The 18,643-nt window shown below is 34.4% G+C and overlaps 1 protein-coding gene across 1 annotated transcript in view; it reads left to right on the top strand.

Moving 5' to 3' along the window:
* Positions 1-18,643, top strand: part of NUDCD1 (NudC domain containing 1) — a 76,111-nt gene that overhangs the window by 8,429 nt on the left and 49,039 nt on the right. Inside the window, exons 2-4 of the mRNA XM_025871007.2 lie at positions 4,125-4,279; positions 14,396-14,581; positions 17,887-18,064. Of these exons, the coding sequence (XP_025726792.1) occupies positions 4,125-4,279; positions 14,396-14,581; positions 17,887-18,064 (519 nt within the window). The remainder of the gene's footprint in view (positions 1-4,124; positions 4,280-14,395; positions 14,582-17,886; positions 18,065-18,643) is intronic.

Raw genomic sequence — 18,643 nt, 5'->3', positions numbered from 1 at the left:
ATTAAACTTATTATTGGTATGTATGTATGTATAAGAAAAAAAGTATATATAGGGGTTAGTACTATCTGTGCTTTCAGGCATCCGCTGGGGATCTTAGGACATATCCCTTGCAGATAATGGGGCAGGAGGTTACTGTACTTTTTTTTTACATCTTTATACACAAATAGCAAACTGAGTAGGCGAAAAGACTTAATTTATTGGGTATGATTAGAAGATAAATAGCCTAAGAAGTAGGCTTTGTAAGTCAACGTTTTAATGTTCTTTGTTTCTCTGCCCACTTTTTTTAAAAACTACTCTGCTTATATAGGTTTTAGAATGAATCATATTTAATTGGTGTCAGAAGAGTTGAATATTGGCAATTGCACATGGTTCAACATAACAGTATATTTTGAAAGGCCAAGAAGCAGTAATTGTAACCATTTTTAACAGTATTACAAGGATCATGTCTGTTTTATACTTACCAGTGTATGCCCCGTGCCAGGCACAGTACATGTAGTAGACATTCAATAAATAATTTGTGAATGAGAAACTATAGGTTTTTGAGGTTTCATACATGTTTTATGAGAAATCTAGGTAAAGATTAAGGAGATTTTCTTCTTGTCGGGCCCTAAGTTCTTTTTAAAAGACTAAAAAGAGAAGGATTTTTTTTTAGCAAAGCTCTTTTATTTCTGATGCAAGATAATATTAAATAATAAAATATTTACTACTCTGGCCTCTTAGCCTTCTGTTAAAGAGGTTCACCTTCTTCCACCATTTCCAAGATCCCAGCAGAGATTTGAGACTCCATACTCTCCTCCTCCTTTCTTAGGAGGTTCTATGAAAGAGAGCTGCCAGTGATTAAGTTCGTTACATTGTGGACACTGCTTTTTCCTTTCAGGTGTTCTGCCTCTCCTTTTATAAACTCAAGATGGTTTACATGAAAAATGCAATGATAACTTTTCCTTTCTCATTTGAGGCCAGAGATGCGGCTTTTTCTATACACTAATAAGCTTTTACAAATTATTAAGTATGTAATATACCCTATGCTCATTTCTGTGTCCTAATAACTTAGTAAATTATTTTGTCCAAATGCAGTAACAGAAGACTTAGGCTGTATTATAGTCACCCAATAATGGTTTTCCAGAACCGTAATGTTCACAGATGGGATATTATAATAAGGCAGAGGGCTAAGAAGTCTCTGGCTTGTTTGGGATTGCTCAGGGTCTTTGGTACAAATATGAAGAAAATGTATTTGTCATATCATTATTATTTGGGCCATTATATTACCTTGCACATTTCTTGCAGTATTGAGTTTCATCCACACTGTGGTGCTAGAAAACCAAGAATTGGTTGTTTCCCTCCTAATCAGTGGAATATATATTTCTAAGTGTTCCTTATAAAATAAGTATTTCCTTGAATTATAAATAGCAGTTTCCTCAACCTACATCAGATCCATAATAAAGTTACAATTTTACCCTTGAAATGCCTCCAAACTTTAGTCACTCATCCTTTACCAAGATGACTGCAATAACTTTCTAATGGATCTTCCTGGTGTTAACCATAAAAATAAAACAGCCAAGTTATTTTGTCAACAATGGATTTATTTGGGAATATTAGAGAATTGCAATTTGGCACATGCAAGCTACAGCAAAACCATAGGCAAGCTCAGCAAACAAAGGAGAGGGAAGTTATTTTATGGAGAAGAAGGAGGAAGTTGAGAGGGGCTGTTTTGAATGAAAGTCCACTGAAAAGCTAGGGTACAGGGTAATGTTGATTTCTCATTAACTGAATTGCAGGGGTAGTGCCATTTCTTGTAGGAGATGCAGTGTACATCTTTTCCCTTTTGGGGCCTGTAATTGGTGATTCTTTCCTATTGAATATTCTGCTCTTGGGGTCTGTAATTAACAATACTTCCTGTAATTGATGTTGAATGGTTGGGTTCCCCCTGCTAGCTTCTCCACTGTATTTTTAGTGAGGTTTCATTTTATTAATATTTACACTGGATTTTACCTTGCTTTCCTTCAGTCCGTTTTACATATTGTAGTTATAAGTAATCTTTTATAAATTCAAATCTGAACTTTACTCTCCTGCTTAAAAACTTAAATGAACTACATTAACTTTATTGATAAAGACAAGGCCTTTCATGACCCAACTCCTGCCCAGTTCTCTAGCTTTGTTTATCTGTAGCCTTTTCTTGTACAGATCTCCATTGTGCTTTGTATTTCAGCCAGTTTGGCCTTCTTTTGGTTCTTTGAACGCAAGTTTTACCTCCGGCTTTGCCTGCTTTTCCTTCTGCATGTGTGTGTGTGTGCGCGTGTGCATAGAGATATATTTCTTCATAAATTAACTTTATTCTTTCTAGCTTGGCTTGTATTTCTGAAAGCTTTCATCAGTTCCCCTCCTCCATAGATCAGTGCGCAGTGTTATTTGTTCTCATGGTACCCGGTAATTTTTCTTCCCAACATTTGTTACAGTTTTCATTATATATTTACCTATGTGATTATTTAACTAATGTCCATTTCCTCACTGAATCATAAGTGCTAAGAAGGTAGATTCTCTGCTTTTTTTTTTTTTAAAGATTTTATTTATTTATTTGACAGAGAGACAGAGAGAGAGCAGGAACACAGGCAGGCGGAGTGGGAGAGGGAGAAGCAGGCTTCCCGCTGAGCAGGGAGCCTGATATGGGACTCGATCCCAGGACCCTGGGATCATGACCTGAGCCGAAGGCAGACGCTTAACAACTGAGCCACCCAGGCGCCCAGATTCTCTGCTTTTTGCTCATCATTGTATCAATGGTGCTTATTAAAATATTGCTGAATAAATCAGTGAATGAATATAAGTCAGGAAGGACTCAAGGCAGGTAATAGAAATAGGAACTGATGAACATTATGGAAAAAAAATTGCAATTAGAATACAGTAAGTTGAGTTTTTGTTTTTATTTTTAAATTTTTTATTTACAGTAAGTTGAGTTTTATATTAAGGTAAGGTATAGGCCCAGCATAGTTTACTTAAATATTTCCTGTCAGAGCAGAAATTAATTCTAAGTCATGGCCAGCCCTGAGCTGTAAGTGTTCTTATCTGCATATGAGGGAAGAAAGAGAGAAAGCAGAGATCACATTTAATAGATTAAAATTATGGAAGTAGGTGCACCTGTGTGGCTCAGTCAGTTGAGTGGCTGCCTTCGGCTCAGGTCATGATCCCAGGGTCCTGGGATCCAGTCCCACATCGGGCTCCCTGCTCAGCGGGGAGCCTGCTTCTCCCTTTCCCTCTGCCTGCTGCTCTGCCTACTTGTGCATGTGCTCACGTGCTCTTTCTGTCAAATAAATAAATGAAATCTTTAAAAAAAATTATGGAAGTAGCTAAGAGAGTAGATCTTAAAAGTTCTCATCACAAAAAAAATAACTGTGAGGTGATGGATATGTTCAGTAACTTACTGTGGTAACCATTTCACAATATGTTCATATATCAAGTCATTATATTGTACACCTTAAACTTATACAATGTTATATGTCAATTACATCACAATAAAGGTGGAAAAAAGTAAAAATAAAATTATGAAATCGCTAATGCCCTAGTGGAAAACACTGTTCTTTAACTAGGAAACCTTGTTTCTATTACAGGTAGAATATTTTGTTCTGTACTCTTGAAAGATGTGATAAAACATTGGAGAAATCACCATTTGTGCTTAATTTGTTTCCATAATTGTATAATGAAATAATAAAAACATTATTTCTTAATGTGTTAAAAAAAGGAATGAGATATAATAGAGGTAAAAGCATTTTAAAAACTACAAAAATTCCCTATAAAATACTTAATATTTGCCCAAAAGACAGAAGACCTTCAATTTTAGAATTTCCCTGTTCTTTTTATTCATAATTACAAGGAAGAGGTGCCTAAAAGAAAAGATGGTAATGGCATGAAAGGCCCTCTCTTATGACTACTGTCAGGGATCTTTCAGTTTTACTTACTGTTTATCCTCTATACACAGTGCCTAGAAATTGTTTTGGAATAAATAATATAGTGAATTTGTCCCAGAGACCTTTGTGATTAGCTTTCTGCAGTTTCTTCACCTTGTAAGCATTCTGCAGAAAGAAATAATCTGAGACAAATTTGTGATGTGTATGTTTATTTTTCTTATATTTCAGCCGTGGCAGAAGTAAAACTTCGAGATGATCAATATACACTGGAACACATGCATGCTTTTGGAATGTATAATTACCTACACTGTGATTCATGGTATCAAGACAGTGTCTACTACATTGATAACCTTGGAAGAGTTATGAATTTAACGGTGATGCTGGTAAGAAAAATATCTGTAATGCTAGCATTTTCCAATAAATTTGATTCTTAATTTTCCTTTTTAATCTGATGTCCAGAGAATTGAGGTACACATATCTTTAATATATGGAATCATTCCTATCATTAGTCTATATAAGGCTTTAATCTGTTTAATTCAGTTTTAATTTTTCCCTTTGTTCCTGTTACACTTAAGTATTCTCCTCCACTCCCACCAATGAGCAACTACTCTAATGGGTTTTATAGATCAGTATTGATGTAACTGTTCATGTCTGCTTTTTCTAACGTGAAGTGTTAACCCTGACTATAACAGTCGATTTGTCTATTTTTCCTTTTAATTCTTGCTTTTTGTATTTTTAATTGTGTTAATTGGGGCACAAACATTTTGTCTGCTATGGATTTGTCCTTTTAGCATTATGAAATGCCCCTCTTCATATCTAGACTCTGGGAGTGATTTTTGTCTTGAAATCTTCTGATATTAATACAGTTGTGCTGGCTTTTTTTATTAGTAATATTCATCTTTTTCTATCCTTTTTCTTTCAGTTTATCAGTGTTGTTTTTAGTCTGACTGACATCTTAGACCACTCAGCCATCCTGACATGACAGTGTTGTTATTTTTAAAGTACATCTCTTGTAAAGAGCATGTAGTTGGGTCTTGTTTTGTATCTAGCGTGACAATCTGTCCTTTAATTTGAAGGGCTTAGTACATTTATATTTAATGTAATTAGTGATATGGTTGGTTTATGTTCCCATTTTGCTATCTTTTCAGTTTGTCTTGTCCTTTTTTTCTTTATCTCTCTGTTCCTACCTGTTTTTGGATTAAGCAAATTTTCTTAAAATTCCGTTTAATTTTCTCTTTTCGCTTTTATCTAAACCCATTTGTATTATCATTTTCTTAATGGTTAATATAGAGTTTATAGTATTCATCCTTAACTTATCATAGTCTTCCTCTACTTAATATTTTACAATAATATATTTCCTTTTACTTCTCTTATATCCTTCAAGCTATTTTCGTCCTATATTTTACTTCATGTGTTATTAGTGTATTTGCTTTAAACAGTCAGTAGAATAGTAATAGCTTCCTGACTACTCCCTCCTTCTAGCATAGTTCTACATTGCATCTACAGAATCATCAATCTGATTTTTTTTTAAGATTTGATATATAAGTGAGATCATATGCTATTTGTTTTTCTCTGACTTACTTCACATAGCATAATGCCCTCAAGGTGCATCCATGTCATTGCAAATGGCAGGATTTCATTCCTTTTTATGGCTAAATAAAATATTGTATTTGTGTGTGTGTGTATTTATATATAGTAGTCTAGTTTCACTCTTTTTCATGTGACTGTCAGGTTTTTCCAATACTGTTTATTGAAGAGACTGTCCTTTTCATATTGTATATTCTTGGCTCCTTTTGGAAATCAGTTGATCATATATGTGTGATTTGATTTCTGGATTCTATTTTGTTCCATTGTCTTGAATTTCATACTGTTTTGATGACCATAGTTTTGTAAAATAGTTTGAAATCAGGGAGCATGATGCCTCCAGCTTTGTTCTTCTTTCTCAAGACTGGGATTTAGCTTTTTGGGGTCTTTTGTGGTTCCATACAAATTTGAGGATGGTTGTATTTCTGTGAAAATGCCATTGGAGTTTTAATAGGGATTGAATTGAATCTGTAGATTGCTTTGGGTAGTATGGACATCTTAACAATATCAATTCTTCCAATCCATGAGAATGGAATATTTTCCCATTTATTTGTGTTTTCTTGTAAATTCTTTTCGTTTCCTGTGTGTCCTTTCAGAAGTGGTTTGTTTTTTCTGTTTGTTTTTGATTTTTTTGGCAAGTGTAAGCACAAAATGTTGTGTGTATACATACACACACACACACACACACACACACACACACATATATGTATTTTAAAGATTTTATTTATTTATTTTAGAGAGAGAGAGAGAGAGAGAGGTGGGGCTTGATCTCACAACCTTGAGACCATGACCTGAGCTGAAACCAAGAGTTGGACACCTAACCAACTGAGTCACCCAGGTGCCCCGTGATATATATTTTTAAAATACAAACTCTTCATCTTGGTATATGCAGTTTATGGTGCCCTTCTCTCCAACCTTGTGTTTTACCATTTTGTTCACTATACCCTAACAGTACCAAACTCTTGCAGATCCCGAGATATGCTCTGTATCCTGTTGCCTTCAGCCCATTTCCCATGTGATTAACTCCACCTGGAACATTCTTCCTTAGTTCTGTGTCAGGTTGCTTCCCAATCTTTACTTAAGTCCCAGCAAACCATCTCATCTATTAAGCTTTCCCTGACATCCTCCCTTTGCACCTCTGGGAATATTCAAACAATTGGCCCTCAGCTCTGTGTGGACTTTGAATTCCTTCTAGACCAGGGGTTGGCAGACCTTTCCTGCACAGGGCCAGATAATTAATATTTTAGGATTTGTAGGCTAGACAGTCTTATGTCACAACTACTCAGTTTTGCTATAGTGGTATGAAAACAGCATTAGACTATGAAAATGAATGTGACTGAATTCCAATAAAACTTTATTTTTAAAAATGACATTGCCCAGATTTAGGTCATTGACTATAGCTTGCCAACCCTTAGTCTAGGCCCTGGGTTTTTCTTATATTTCTATAATCCTGCCACCCAGCAGGAGGCTTGGTCAATATGTTTGTTGAAATAATAACAGCTGTTTAAAGCTTGTTCTTATCCTTTGGAGTTGGCTTTGCATTCTTTTTCGCATTCTTTCTCTTTTTTTTAGATTTATTTATTTATTTGAAAGAGAGCGAGCATGTGTGGGGGGGAGGGGCAGAGGGAGAAAGAATCCTCAAGCAGACTCCCTGCTGAGCACAGAGCCCTATACAGGGCCTGATCCCAGGACCCTGAGATCATGACCTGAGTGGAAATCAAGAGCTGGCCACTTAACCAACTGAGCTACCCAGGCTTGGTTTCTTGATAGGATTTTTCTCTTATTTCTTCTTCAGGCTCAGGTATGAGTCTTTGGTTTATTGCGATAAATAATTTTAGTGAATAATAAGTATTTATTTTTCTTCAGCAAACATTTATTGAATGCTGTTATGTGCTTTGTAACCACATATACAAATAAATTGATAACATGTAACAGGGGAAGTAGGGATAAGATGCAGACATAGTATGGAGAAGGAAATGAGAAAATGTCGAAAGATGAAGTGTTCAGAGAAGTTTCAGAAGAGATGTCACGCCCCTTAACAGAATTTTGAAGGATCAGTTAATTTGCCATGCAGATTGAGGCAGCTGTGTCTGCACCTGACTTAAGAGGCACATTCAGCAAACTTCCACAGGCATGTGTGTGCACTATAGGTACTCTAGCTTGATTTGCTGAAACACAAGAGTATGTATAGAAGGACCTAAATAGTATGCGGGCTATGGTTGGAGAGGAGGATGGCAAGGTGGGCAGAGGCCAGGTTTTGAAGGGAGGGAGGAACAGTCATGTTATTCTGTGGTAAGCAAAGAGAAATGTTAAAAAGAAAGATTGATTCATTTTAGTTCTAACTATGCTTGGCCGGGAGACGGGTGTGGATAGGGTCACAGTTTTGGGCCAGAAACTTGGTTTTATCAATTCACTCATTGGTAATCATGATTTAGAATACTAAAACCATTTTAAGTCACAAAATTGATTGGAAATGTGGAATGAAAGTTTAATGATAGCATTTGAAATACTATAAGCAGTGTGGACTGGTCAATATAGTTTTCTTCTCCCGTTGGGAAGATTTCACAGGAAATCAAATACCGTAATTTTATTAAGATAACTTACTTGATGTGGAATCAGGGCAAAGACTAATGTTTTTGATTCCTTTTTTCTGACCTATTCTCTGGCTTCTATGGACATCTTAGAATAACTAGTTATAGTTCCTTATTTAGTTTAGTCTCTTTACCTATGGACTCATTAAAGACACAATATACACATACACTCTATATGCCCTATCTACTTGGGTAGTGTGTACATTCAAAAGAAATGCCCTGTATGCATACATAGGCAGTGTATTATCTATACATGATTATACATGTCCATACTCTGCATATGCATAATTTGTATTTTACTGTGTCTTTTAAATTTAAGGACTTAAATTTTTTAGATTCTTTTATGTTTTGTTTGATTGGGAAGACAAATCTAAAATCTGGAAATTCTCTTAATACTGACTTACAGAGCCTAACTAAGTCACATAATCTAATTTATACTCTTCACTTGACCTTCGGAATATTTATTGAATACCTGCTATATGTTACACATTGTCGTAGGCACTGGGAATGCTGTAGCATACAAAATAAAGTTTCTTCTAGTTTATTAATTCACAGCAGACTATGAATTGACAGTTGACCCTTGAACAATACTGGGAATCTTAGTGCTAAACCCCTCCCCCCATTGCACAATCAAAAATTTGCAGTAGAAAAGTACAACTTTGGATTCCCCAAAACCTAACTAGTAGCTTACTGTTGACCAGAAGCCTTACTGATAACATAAAGTTGATTAACACATACTTTATATATGTATAGTATTTTTGTATTTATTTTCACAAATTAATAGTTTCTTAAATTTTGTTTTTGGTGATATCTGTCAGATTTTCATTAACGTTTTGCTCACTTCCTTAAAGGAATTGGAGAGCTTTCTGGAATTGGAACAGTTTAGGACTGGAATGACCCTTTCCTTATATGTTAAATAAAGATCCTCTTTGGACCTATTTTATTATATATCCTTTTTTCCTTTTCAGTGATAGTCTTCTAATTACCTCACCAGTTGATTCTGTGGTAACTGGTTTAGTCAAACTGTTTCTTTGGTAATTTAATAATGTACTTTTTTGCTAGTGAAAATTGTTCATTTCTTCTTATTCTTTTCAGATTTGTTGCTGTAAATTTGCATGTTTTATGCTCTTAAGATTATCTTCTTTCAAGTTTTTCCTTTCTCTTTTTTTTCTTTTTCCTTAATCAAATTTTAGAAGGGTATTTTTATTTTATTTTTAAAGAACCATATCTGGGGTTATTTTAGTTTGTTTTCTGTTTAATTCAGCTTTTGTCTTTGGTTTTCAAACTGTATTGCACATCAGAATCACTTGGAATAATTGATAGCTAATTTCAGGTTATGGTTCTTAAAAATTCAGATTGAGTATGTCAGGCTTGTCTGTGGTCTGGGAATCTGCATTTTATCAAGGACCTCCTATGATTTTGCTTGTGGTCCAGTGACCAAGTTTTGAGAAACTCTTCACCTGCGGTGCAGAAGAATGCCACACTTATTTCTTACTATTTTTCTGATCAGCAAAAAAGGAAACTGACCTGTTGTTTGAACTTCTGTGTTGGGGGCAGGTGAAGATTGTTGGCCACTGATTACACGTTGGCTTTTTATTTAAGCAGAAAAGTTGTTCTAATACCCATTTTATTGTCTGATATATATATATATATATATATTTTTTTTTTTTTTTTCTGTCGGAGGCACACATGAACAAATCTCAGAGAGATTCTTTTGGAGTGGCTGGTTTACAAATACTTCCACCCTGTTAAATCCATGCTAAACACTATTGTGGTCAAAGAGAAGGCTGTAGGGCCCAAGAAAGGAAATCCACACAATTGTCTGACCTTGAGGTTTTGTCAGGAGCCAGCAGATGGCAGCAGTTCAACACACAGGTTTATAGAGGCATTATACTTCCAAGTCAGTTTATTTTATCAGTTTACAATCCTTAATTTTAGAGAAACATCAGTTGGGAGGAAGTGCTTTTAGAAAGTAGAAAATGCCTTAGGAAAGCAAAAAAAAAAAGTGTTTTTAAAATTTAATTCTTATGTTGTCATTTTATTAGGGTATTAGGGCTTCTTTTTAAAGTAGTATGTTTTGTTTCTTAATATTTAGGGAATTCTTTTATAACTTATTTTTCCATTTAGCTGAAAAACTAGTTTGTTTCTCCTAAAGAAGTGTGTCATCTTATGGTGCCTCTTTAAATTGCACTTAAAGATCGGAGGAGAGTTACTGGATTCCATGTGAAGCCCACATTTGCGAGGCTTTGTCTTGGAGTAACACTGTAACTGCTTATTAGTCTAGCTCAGTTGCATGCCAGTATCTCAAAAGTAGCATCTCTAGACCTGAATCTTACCTTATTTTCTATAGTTGCATTTATTAATAAGGAGCCAATTATTTACCTAGTTAAAGAAAAAAAATAGAGGAGTAAGTTCTTTGAACTATATGTTATTAATGAATTATTAAAAGTTTTATGTTATATAGAAACATTACTCAAATTCCACTTAATAAAATATCATTTCTTATAGCTTTAGCAAAAAAAGAGAAAGGAAAAAGGAAGTTTTCTTTTCTTTCAAATAAACTTAACAGTTATTAGTGATGAAAGTCTTTCTCCAGTAAAAGATCACTTCCTTTAAAAGGACAAAATTTTAAATGTCAATGTGTAATAATACTAGTAAATGGCATCCTTACTTAATTTTTCTTGACCATTTTTCTTTAAACTTGGGTATAGTGCTTTCTATAAACATATATGTATTAGAAAAATGCCTTGTCAGTTCAAACCTTGTCTTCTTGTAGCTGTGACAAGAGGCCCTCAAACTCCCATTTAGAGTTATTTTTCATAAATATAGTTCATATATTATTTACTGTGTCGCATATATACAATATATTGACATTATAATTTTTGTATTACATTTTGTTGACCCAGGAATTTAATTACTTAATTTTATATAAGGTGTTAGTCTAAAGAAAAACAATATGGTAGATGCATTCACAATTCTTACTGTTTTTGCGGGGAGTATTCTAGAAATTGCAATGAGATCTGAGGTATCATTTGTTTAGAAAAACTTGGGTAGTGGTTTCCTCTCGAAGTGTGGAATCCACGAGAGACCATCAACTTTTAGAGTGGGGTCAATCAGGATTTGAATCTTAGCCCTGCCATTTTCTTATCATTGGAGTTCTAGGCAAATGATTTAATCTTTTTGAACAGAGCTCTTTATCTCTCAAAGTATGCATAATTTCAACTTCATAGGATTTTGTAATCATTAAATGAGATGGCAAAAAATCAAAGCACTTATTTAATATAATGCTTATACATTGTAGTTATTCAGTAAATGTTCCATTCATCATTGAAATTTTACTTCTTTTGCAATTCAGCTGTGAAATGTTACTGCAGAATTATTTTCAACAGCTTTGAACATAGTTACATTAACCTTTTTTTTTGGTCTGGAAGAAAATGATTGGGTGGGACAAAGACATTATAGATGCCAATATCATAAAGCATTATTATGAGGACACCATAAAACTGTCAGTGGAGGTTATTCAGAAATAATTTAATACTCTAATTTAAGATTTACAGAAGAAAATATTTTATTACACACAGTTCATTTAAAATTAAATGTACCCTTTGAGAATTAGATTTCAAAAATTAGGAACATTCAGGTTGCTTTCACTTAAACTATCATTTGACTTACATAAGACAGACACTATTTTCTTTTGTATTTTAATTTAATTTTTAGCTTTACATCTATGTACTTGAATATTTTAATCATTCCATTGGATATCAAAATCATCTATCTAATAATTAGACTTCCAGCAATCTCAGTTATGTGTAACCTTGTATTTAAAAGAAAATAGCTTAAAACAACCTTAGTAACTGTATATGAAATGATGCAATGAAGTAGTGATTTAACAGGTTTAAGCCGTGCATTTGTCCTAACAAGTGGTTCACTAGATCAGATGCAGTGAAGGGCATGTAGTGGGGGAGACCACTAGAAACCTTTACTTTGAAACAACTGTTGTGAGGAAGGAGTCCCATTTTATTTTATCCTATTAATATCTTTTAAACTATGTATATTACACATAAATTGCTTGGTGTAAAACAAAAAAAAGTCAAGCAAAGTATTGAAGCAAAAATGGAAAGTTTCCCCTTACCTCAGTCTTCGCTAATGCCAGTTGCACTACGATCTTTTTTTCCTTTCTAGTAGTAAACACTTAACAGACCAGCATGTGTCTGTGAACACCTTACTATTGCAACATTTTGTTGTTTCAATATATATGGATTCACACTGTATATATTCTGCAACTTTTTTTTTCAGTTATTATTTTGGAGATCTTATGTCAGTATTATAAACCACTTCTGCATATTTAACAATTATTTGGTATTTCAAAGGATGGATATTTCACAATTAACCATTCCTCCACCAGTGCTCTTCAGACAAAGATGCCAGGTACTCATCTAGAGTTGAACAAGTTGTATTTATTACGTTTTACAGCAGAGGAGAGTCTACACCGTGGGGAACCAAGTGTTTCAGTAAGAGGATATTTGAAAAGATTTATTACAGGATTGGGCTTGTATTAGGTGATTTTTTTTTCTGGTTAATTTTTTTTTAACCATAGTTTTCCTGTACATGTCTTTACCCATTTAAACATTTTGGATAGTCATGTATTTCTTGTTGAGTTGCTAGGGTTCTTTATATGCTGTGGGTGCTGGTCCTGTGTTATTCTTGTGGCAAATATTTTTCTCCCTGTCTCATACATGTCTTTTTATTTTTCACAGGAAGACTTTCTCCACCCTGAGATTAAAATGTGATTAATCTTCTAACAAATTTATTTTACTTTTCCTTTAAAACATTTAGATTATTAATCTCTCTGGAATGTGGGATTTTTGTGTATGCTGTGAGGGAAAGAGCAATTTTTTCCAGATCTCTAGTATCCCAATAGCATTTGTTGACCATTCCTATTTATTTCTCACTAATTGGAAATACCACATCATGTTCTAAACGCCTGCATAGACATCATCCTGCAATAAAATATCTCTTAATTGACCTCCATTTAATTGAGTGACTGGAATAACTGGTGTTCTCTCTTCCCTTCATATAATATACTGACTGGAGACCACAGTAAGCTTAATGTTTACTGCTAGTAGGCTACTCAGTACTATGCTGATAACAATTCTGTTTCTGCTAGTTGAGTTTTACTCAGATATGGGCATTCTAAAAACTTTATGCCAGCTGGGCTTGTCATTGTATTTTCATTATTTAATCAGTATTATGTAAATCATTAAAATATGAATACAAAAAGAAGGAAAGGTGCCATTTCAAAGAAAACTAAACTGGATGCTTTAGAAAGAGATGTGGGTCACTAAAAAACTTGTGGCTGGTAAGGACATTTTGCTTACTTAAATTTTGTTAATATATGCATTTATCTAAGTAATTCTAGGAACAGAGAATGAAATACATGAATCAAGAATTACTTTTGGCCTGCAGGAAAATCTCTTAACTGAAACCTAAAACTTTAGCAACAACAACAAATTATTGAATTGAGTACATCTGATGTATAAGATGTTTATTTCCTGAAATATAGACCTTTTTATATATTTTCTTATAAAACAGTTTAATGTTGCAATCCGTCTTACAGCTTTAAATTTTAAGGACATCGATACAATAAAAATGTGCTAATAGAAACCTAAATTGTTAATAGTCTAAGTGTAGTGTTTTCATACCACAGGCTGATGTCTTTGGAGGCATTTAGAACATGATGTAGTATTTCCAGTTAGTTAAAAATACTGATCATTAACTCTAAACTTAAGAATGAAGACCAGATTACTGCAGGGTATTAGTTATCTCTTGCTGTGTAATATCCTACTTCAACACTTAATGACTTGAAACAATAAATATTTGTAATCTCAGTGTTTGTGGTTCAGAAATCAAAGTGGCTTAGCAAGGTGGTTTCTGTGTCAAGGTTTCTCATGAAGTTGTAGCCAAGATGTCAGCCCAGAGAGCAGTGATCTGAAGTCTCAACTAGGGCTTTCAGATAGCTCACAGGGTGCTGGTTATTGTGAGGAGCCCCTATGTCCTCCCCATGTGGGTCTATCATGTGCAGTCCAAGAGAGAGCAAGATAGAAGATGTAACAGAAACTATGACTGAGTTTGAGAAGTCACAAACTGTCACTTCTGCCATATTTTTTTGTTAGAAGTGAGTTGTACAGCTCATACTCAAAGGGAGGGGAGTTAGGCATCTTCTCTTGAATAAGAGAGTAACCACTACACTGCAGATATTTATTCTGTGTGCATATGGATCAAGGAGAGGGAAAGATTAATTTATAATGTTTTGCCTCTTTTTAGGACACTGCTTTAGGAAAACCACGAGAAGTGTTTCGACTTCCCACAGATTTGACAGCATACGACAGTCGTCTTTGTGCATCTATCCATTTCACATCTTCGACCTGGGTTACCTTGTCAGATGGAACTGGACGATTATATCTCATTGGTACAGGTGAACGTGGAAATAGTGCTTCTGAAAAATGGGAGGTGCGGTTTTGTTTTTTGTTTTTTAGATTTAAGTAAAGTCTGGAAAGTATGTATAAATTAGACCTTAGTGATTTTGAAATAACTCTTTCTGGGCATGGTTTATGTGTGACCTCTTCATCTTTATAATATATAATGTTTTGGAAATTTTTAATTAAATTATAAAATATATACCTTTTACAAAACTGGTATCTTAACCATTTCTGGTTTGATTTGGGGTTATTGCAGTTGTCAAGAATTGCATTCATTTGTTCAGCAAATGTTTATTGAATGCTTTATATTATGTGTAAAGCAGTACACTAAAGTATTAACATCGCCTCCTTCTTGATGAAGAGTTAGCCAAGAATTACATTGGGATATCTTTTCTCCTCTACTCATGTTATATTTGCTGGTATCTTTATGGACCCAGCACACTTCTGAGGCACCACTCTGCTAGCTATCTGGTAAGTTGCCATTATTCAAATGCTGAGTTTACCAGAGTATTCCCTACTTAGAAGAATACACTATAACATAAATATAGTAATGTGCCAATCTCTAAGATGCTATTTTTATTTGTTTTCTTAAAACAGAGTAACATTTTTAAATCTGAGGGGCAGATTAGGATTTTAATAATAATAAATAAGGAATTAATTTCTCTAGAGCCACAATTTTTGAAGGTGGGAAAGAATGACACTGAGTTAATGCTAATAAGTATATTGTGATACTGCTATTGTCTAAATCTCAGCAGGTGGCCTTTTAGTTCTGTGTAGATAAAGAAATGTGAACTTAATTTATTTAGATCTTATAAAATATTTTTATCAGACCATCAAATGCCTAACAAAGATCAGGCTTTAATTGTTTGAGAAAAATTAAGAAGGCCTTAGAACCAAATGGCTTGCCTTTTTTTTTTTTTTTTAAAGATTTTTTATTTATTTATTGAGAGAGAGAGAGAGAATGGTAGAGAGAGAGCATGAGAGGGAAGAAGGTCAGAGGGAGAGGCAGACTCCCTGCTGAGCAGGGAGCCCGATGCGGGACTCGATCCGGGGTCTCCAGGATCATGACCTGAGCCAAAGGCAGTCGCTTAACCAACTGAGCCACTCAGGCGCCTATGGCTTGCCTTTTTTACTAAGTTATATTAAATGGTATACTACCAAATTATAGTAATTCAAAAAACTAAACAAAAAAAACGATAAATAACCAAAACAACTGTAGCCTGTTTGTAGGGGGCCTTTGCAGGCCTTTGTAGTCACAGATTTAAATATTCATTGGACATTGTGACATTTTTCTGCTGTGGCCTCCAGTAATAATTTTTATCTTTTTTCTTTTTGTATTACTGAGGCAATGTGGTACATAAATAGCATAGCTATCTGAAACATTTGGAAGGAGCTTGGAGAGTGAGGGGCAGGAGAATGAGAATTTATGTATTATCAAGCTATGGATTCTGTTGGTTTTGAGCAGAAAGAGACACACTGACCCGGCTCACCTTCAGCTTAAAAATAACACCGCATACTCTGCCATAAGGAAATTCATACAGATTTATAAATCATTTGGTTTGTGCTATCTATATCCCCTTGGTGCATATTAAGCCTTTAGTAATATTTTTTAAATCATTTAAAAGTTCTTTTAAATTTAAATTTACTTCATGCCCTCTTCAGTGTACACTGCTGTAATGAAATCACCCTCAGAGATGTTTGCAATTAATAATAGTTTTGATTGGGGGGAGGGGGAATGGGACAGGGATGGGACTTGGGCATTAACTGAGGTGGGAGGGATACTGTGGAATACTGGTCTCTTTAAGAGAAACAGCTTAGATTTCTCTAAGATTTCTCCAGTTGGTGGAGAACAGAGAGGAAGCTGAAGGGTGGGAATGGTTGGAGGATACAGGAGGGCATAAGGGGGCCAAGTAAGGGTGGTGATGACTGCAGTGTAGAAAGAGAAATGAGACAGGAAGACTGCCTGCTTTGCAAGTGTGTTGCCTCTAATATGATGGGGGTGTTGCTATCAGCCGTATCACGCTTGAGTTGCTGGGCTTGTTAGGAAGACAGGAAACTTCAGCCCAGCGGTTTATAAAAGTTTAGACATCTACTCCCTGGTCTCATTCCAGTCCCTTTCACTCACACGAAATAGAAAGAAGAGGAAGGAAGCAATAAACTAGCTACTTGTACCTGACAAAATTTACTATCTTTCTTTTCTCCCTTTGGTCTCCTGTTGTCCCCCAAATGAAAGCAAAACCCAGTCAAACAACTAGAACCTGTCTGTCATCTCAGTTTTGAGTATTCGAGGTATTTTTTGCTGTTCTTGCTATTTTCTCTTTGTGGAAGGCCACAGAATGGATTCCAAAGGTCTACTATTTGAATAATTTTGACAGAGGGCTCAAACACTTAGGGAAATTGACATTAAAGCACACTTTTCTTTATAAGGCTTTCAAGTAGGAGCAGATAGGATGGGATTCCAGATAAAGGGTTTTTTGTTTTTGTTTTTTTAAAGCTAACTTTTGTCATTTGTATATTTTCTTCAACCATTTATTTTTTTATTCAAATATCTTGTTTAGTGAACAGTCTTAAAATATCTGTTCTTTATTATTTACTCTTAAATAAGTATAATAGTCCTTTAGATTTTGTGTTTGTGATAGAAAAAAGAATTTAAGATTTTGTGTTTCTGTATAGTGCTTAGATTTGCTTTTTAAAAAGACACTTCAGTAGTATATTTAAATAGTTTGTTGAATTATAACTTTTAAATGTAAAGGGGCTCTTTTATTTTTGAGAAATAAGGAAGTTTTAGTGGTGTCCCCAATTCCTTTGACTCTGACCTTTGCAGACTTCTAAGAAACAAATAGAGAACAAAACAAAAACAACAGGAAAAACCATATGTACACACATGCTCACACATGTGCATAAGCATGAACAATATTCAGAAACTAAGAGGGAAAAAGCAGAAATAAATCCTATACAAGATAGGAGAAGAGATAAGGAGTCAACGTGGACTGACTCATGCCCTCTTTTATATAATTCTTCTCTAGGAGGTTGCTTCTAGTTCTCTGTTTTCTTTTTATGCTGCTTGGATGCTATATTGTTTTCCTTGTTTTTAAGCCAAGAGTACTGATCGCTTTTCTCTATCAAACAAATAGGCATTTTTAAAAAGTTCTTTATTCAAAGAATGTTATTTGACCTTGTAACCTTTATTTAAAGGCTTTTTTCATTTTTCTATTCCTTGTAATAAATAGTATACAAATTAGTTGTTGTATTGTCAGAATTCTGTGCATTCCCTCTGTGCTACCTGCATTTGTGTAATATGTACATTTTTATATGTGTAATCTTTTTTTTTGGTAGATTATGTTTAATGAAGAGCTTGGGAATCCTTTTATCATAATTCATAGTGTCTCACTGCTGAATGCTGAAAAACATTCAGTAACTACCTTACTTCTTCGAATAGAGAAAGAGGAATTGGATATGAAAGGAAGTGGATTCTATGTTTCTTTGGAGTGGGTCACTATCAGAAAAAACAAAGGTAAAATATAACAACATTGTGAATCCATAGTGGTTGGCACCATTTGGTAGATTGTGAAATGCAGAGCTGTTCCTGTAAATGCTGTTGACTTTTTCTTGGGTGGTGTTGCTGTGATCTAATACCCAACACCTAGTGGAATGAATTCCTATAGATAGTTTCTCTTCGGGTATGGATTATAGAAAAAATAATAATGTGCTTCCACAGTCCATTATGCCTTTTTGTATAAAAGAAGACATTCTTACATAATTTTAGAAGAATTTTAAGTGTATATTTTCAGTATATACAAGACTACATACATATATTCTTGTGTGTGTGTAATATATATATTGTTGAATGTAAATTATAAATTACAGTGTAATTTAAGTATCAGTTAAATATAAATACCTAGATGGAAACAAATACCTTTATTTCCTTAAATCATAACTGTGATTTCTTTTGAATCTAATTGAACTTTGCTGTTTGTTTCTACCTTCAGGAAAACTGCTGGTTTTTCTTACCTAGAATGCTTCCACGTGTAGAAAAGTCTCAACCTTTGGTCTATTCGAATCTCTCTGTCAGGCTTCTAACTTGGACATTAGA

This window comes from Callorhinus ursinus, unplaced genomic scaffold (genome assembly GCF_003265705.2).
Source record: "Callorhinus ursinus isolate GAN/ISIS: 27379988/994484 unplaced genomic scaffold, GSC_fseal_2.0 scaffold5, whole genome shotgun sequence".
Classification (NCBI taxonomy): Eukaryota; Metazoa; Chordata; class Mammalia; order Carnivora; family Otariidae; genus Callorhinus; species Callorhinus ursinus.
This window is presented reverse-complemented; position numbering and strand designations above follow the sequence as displayed.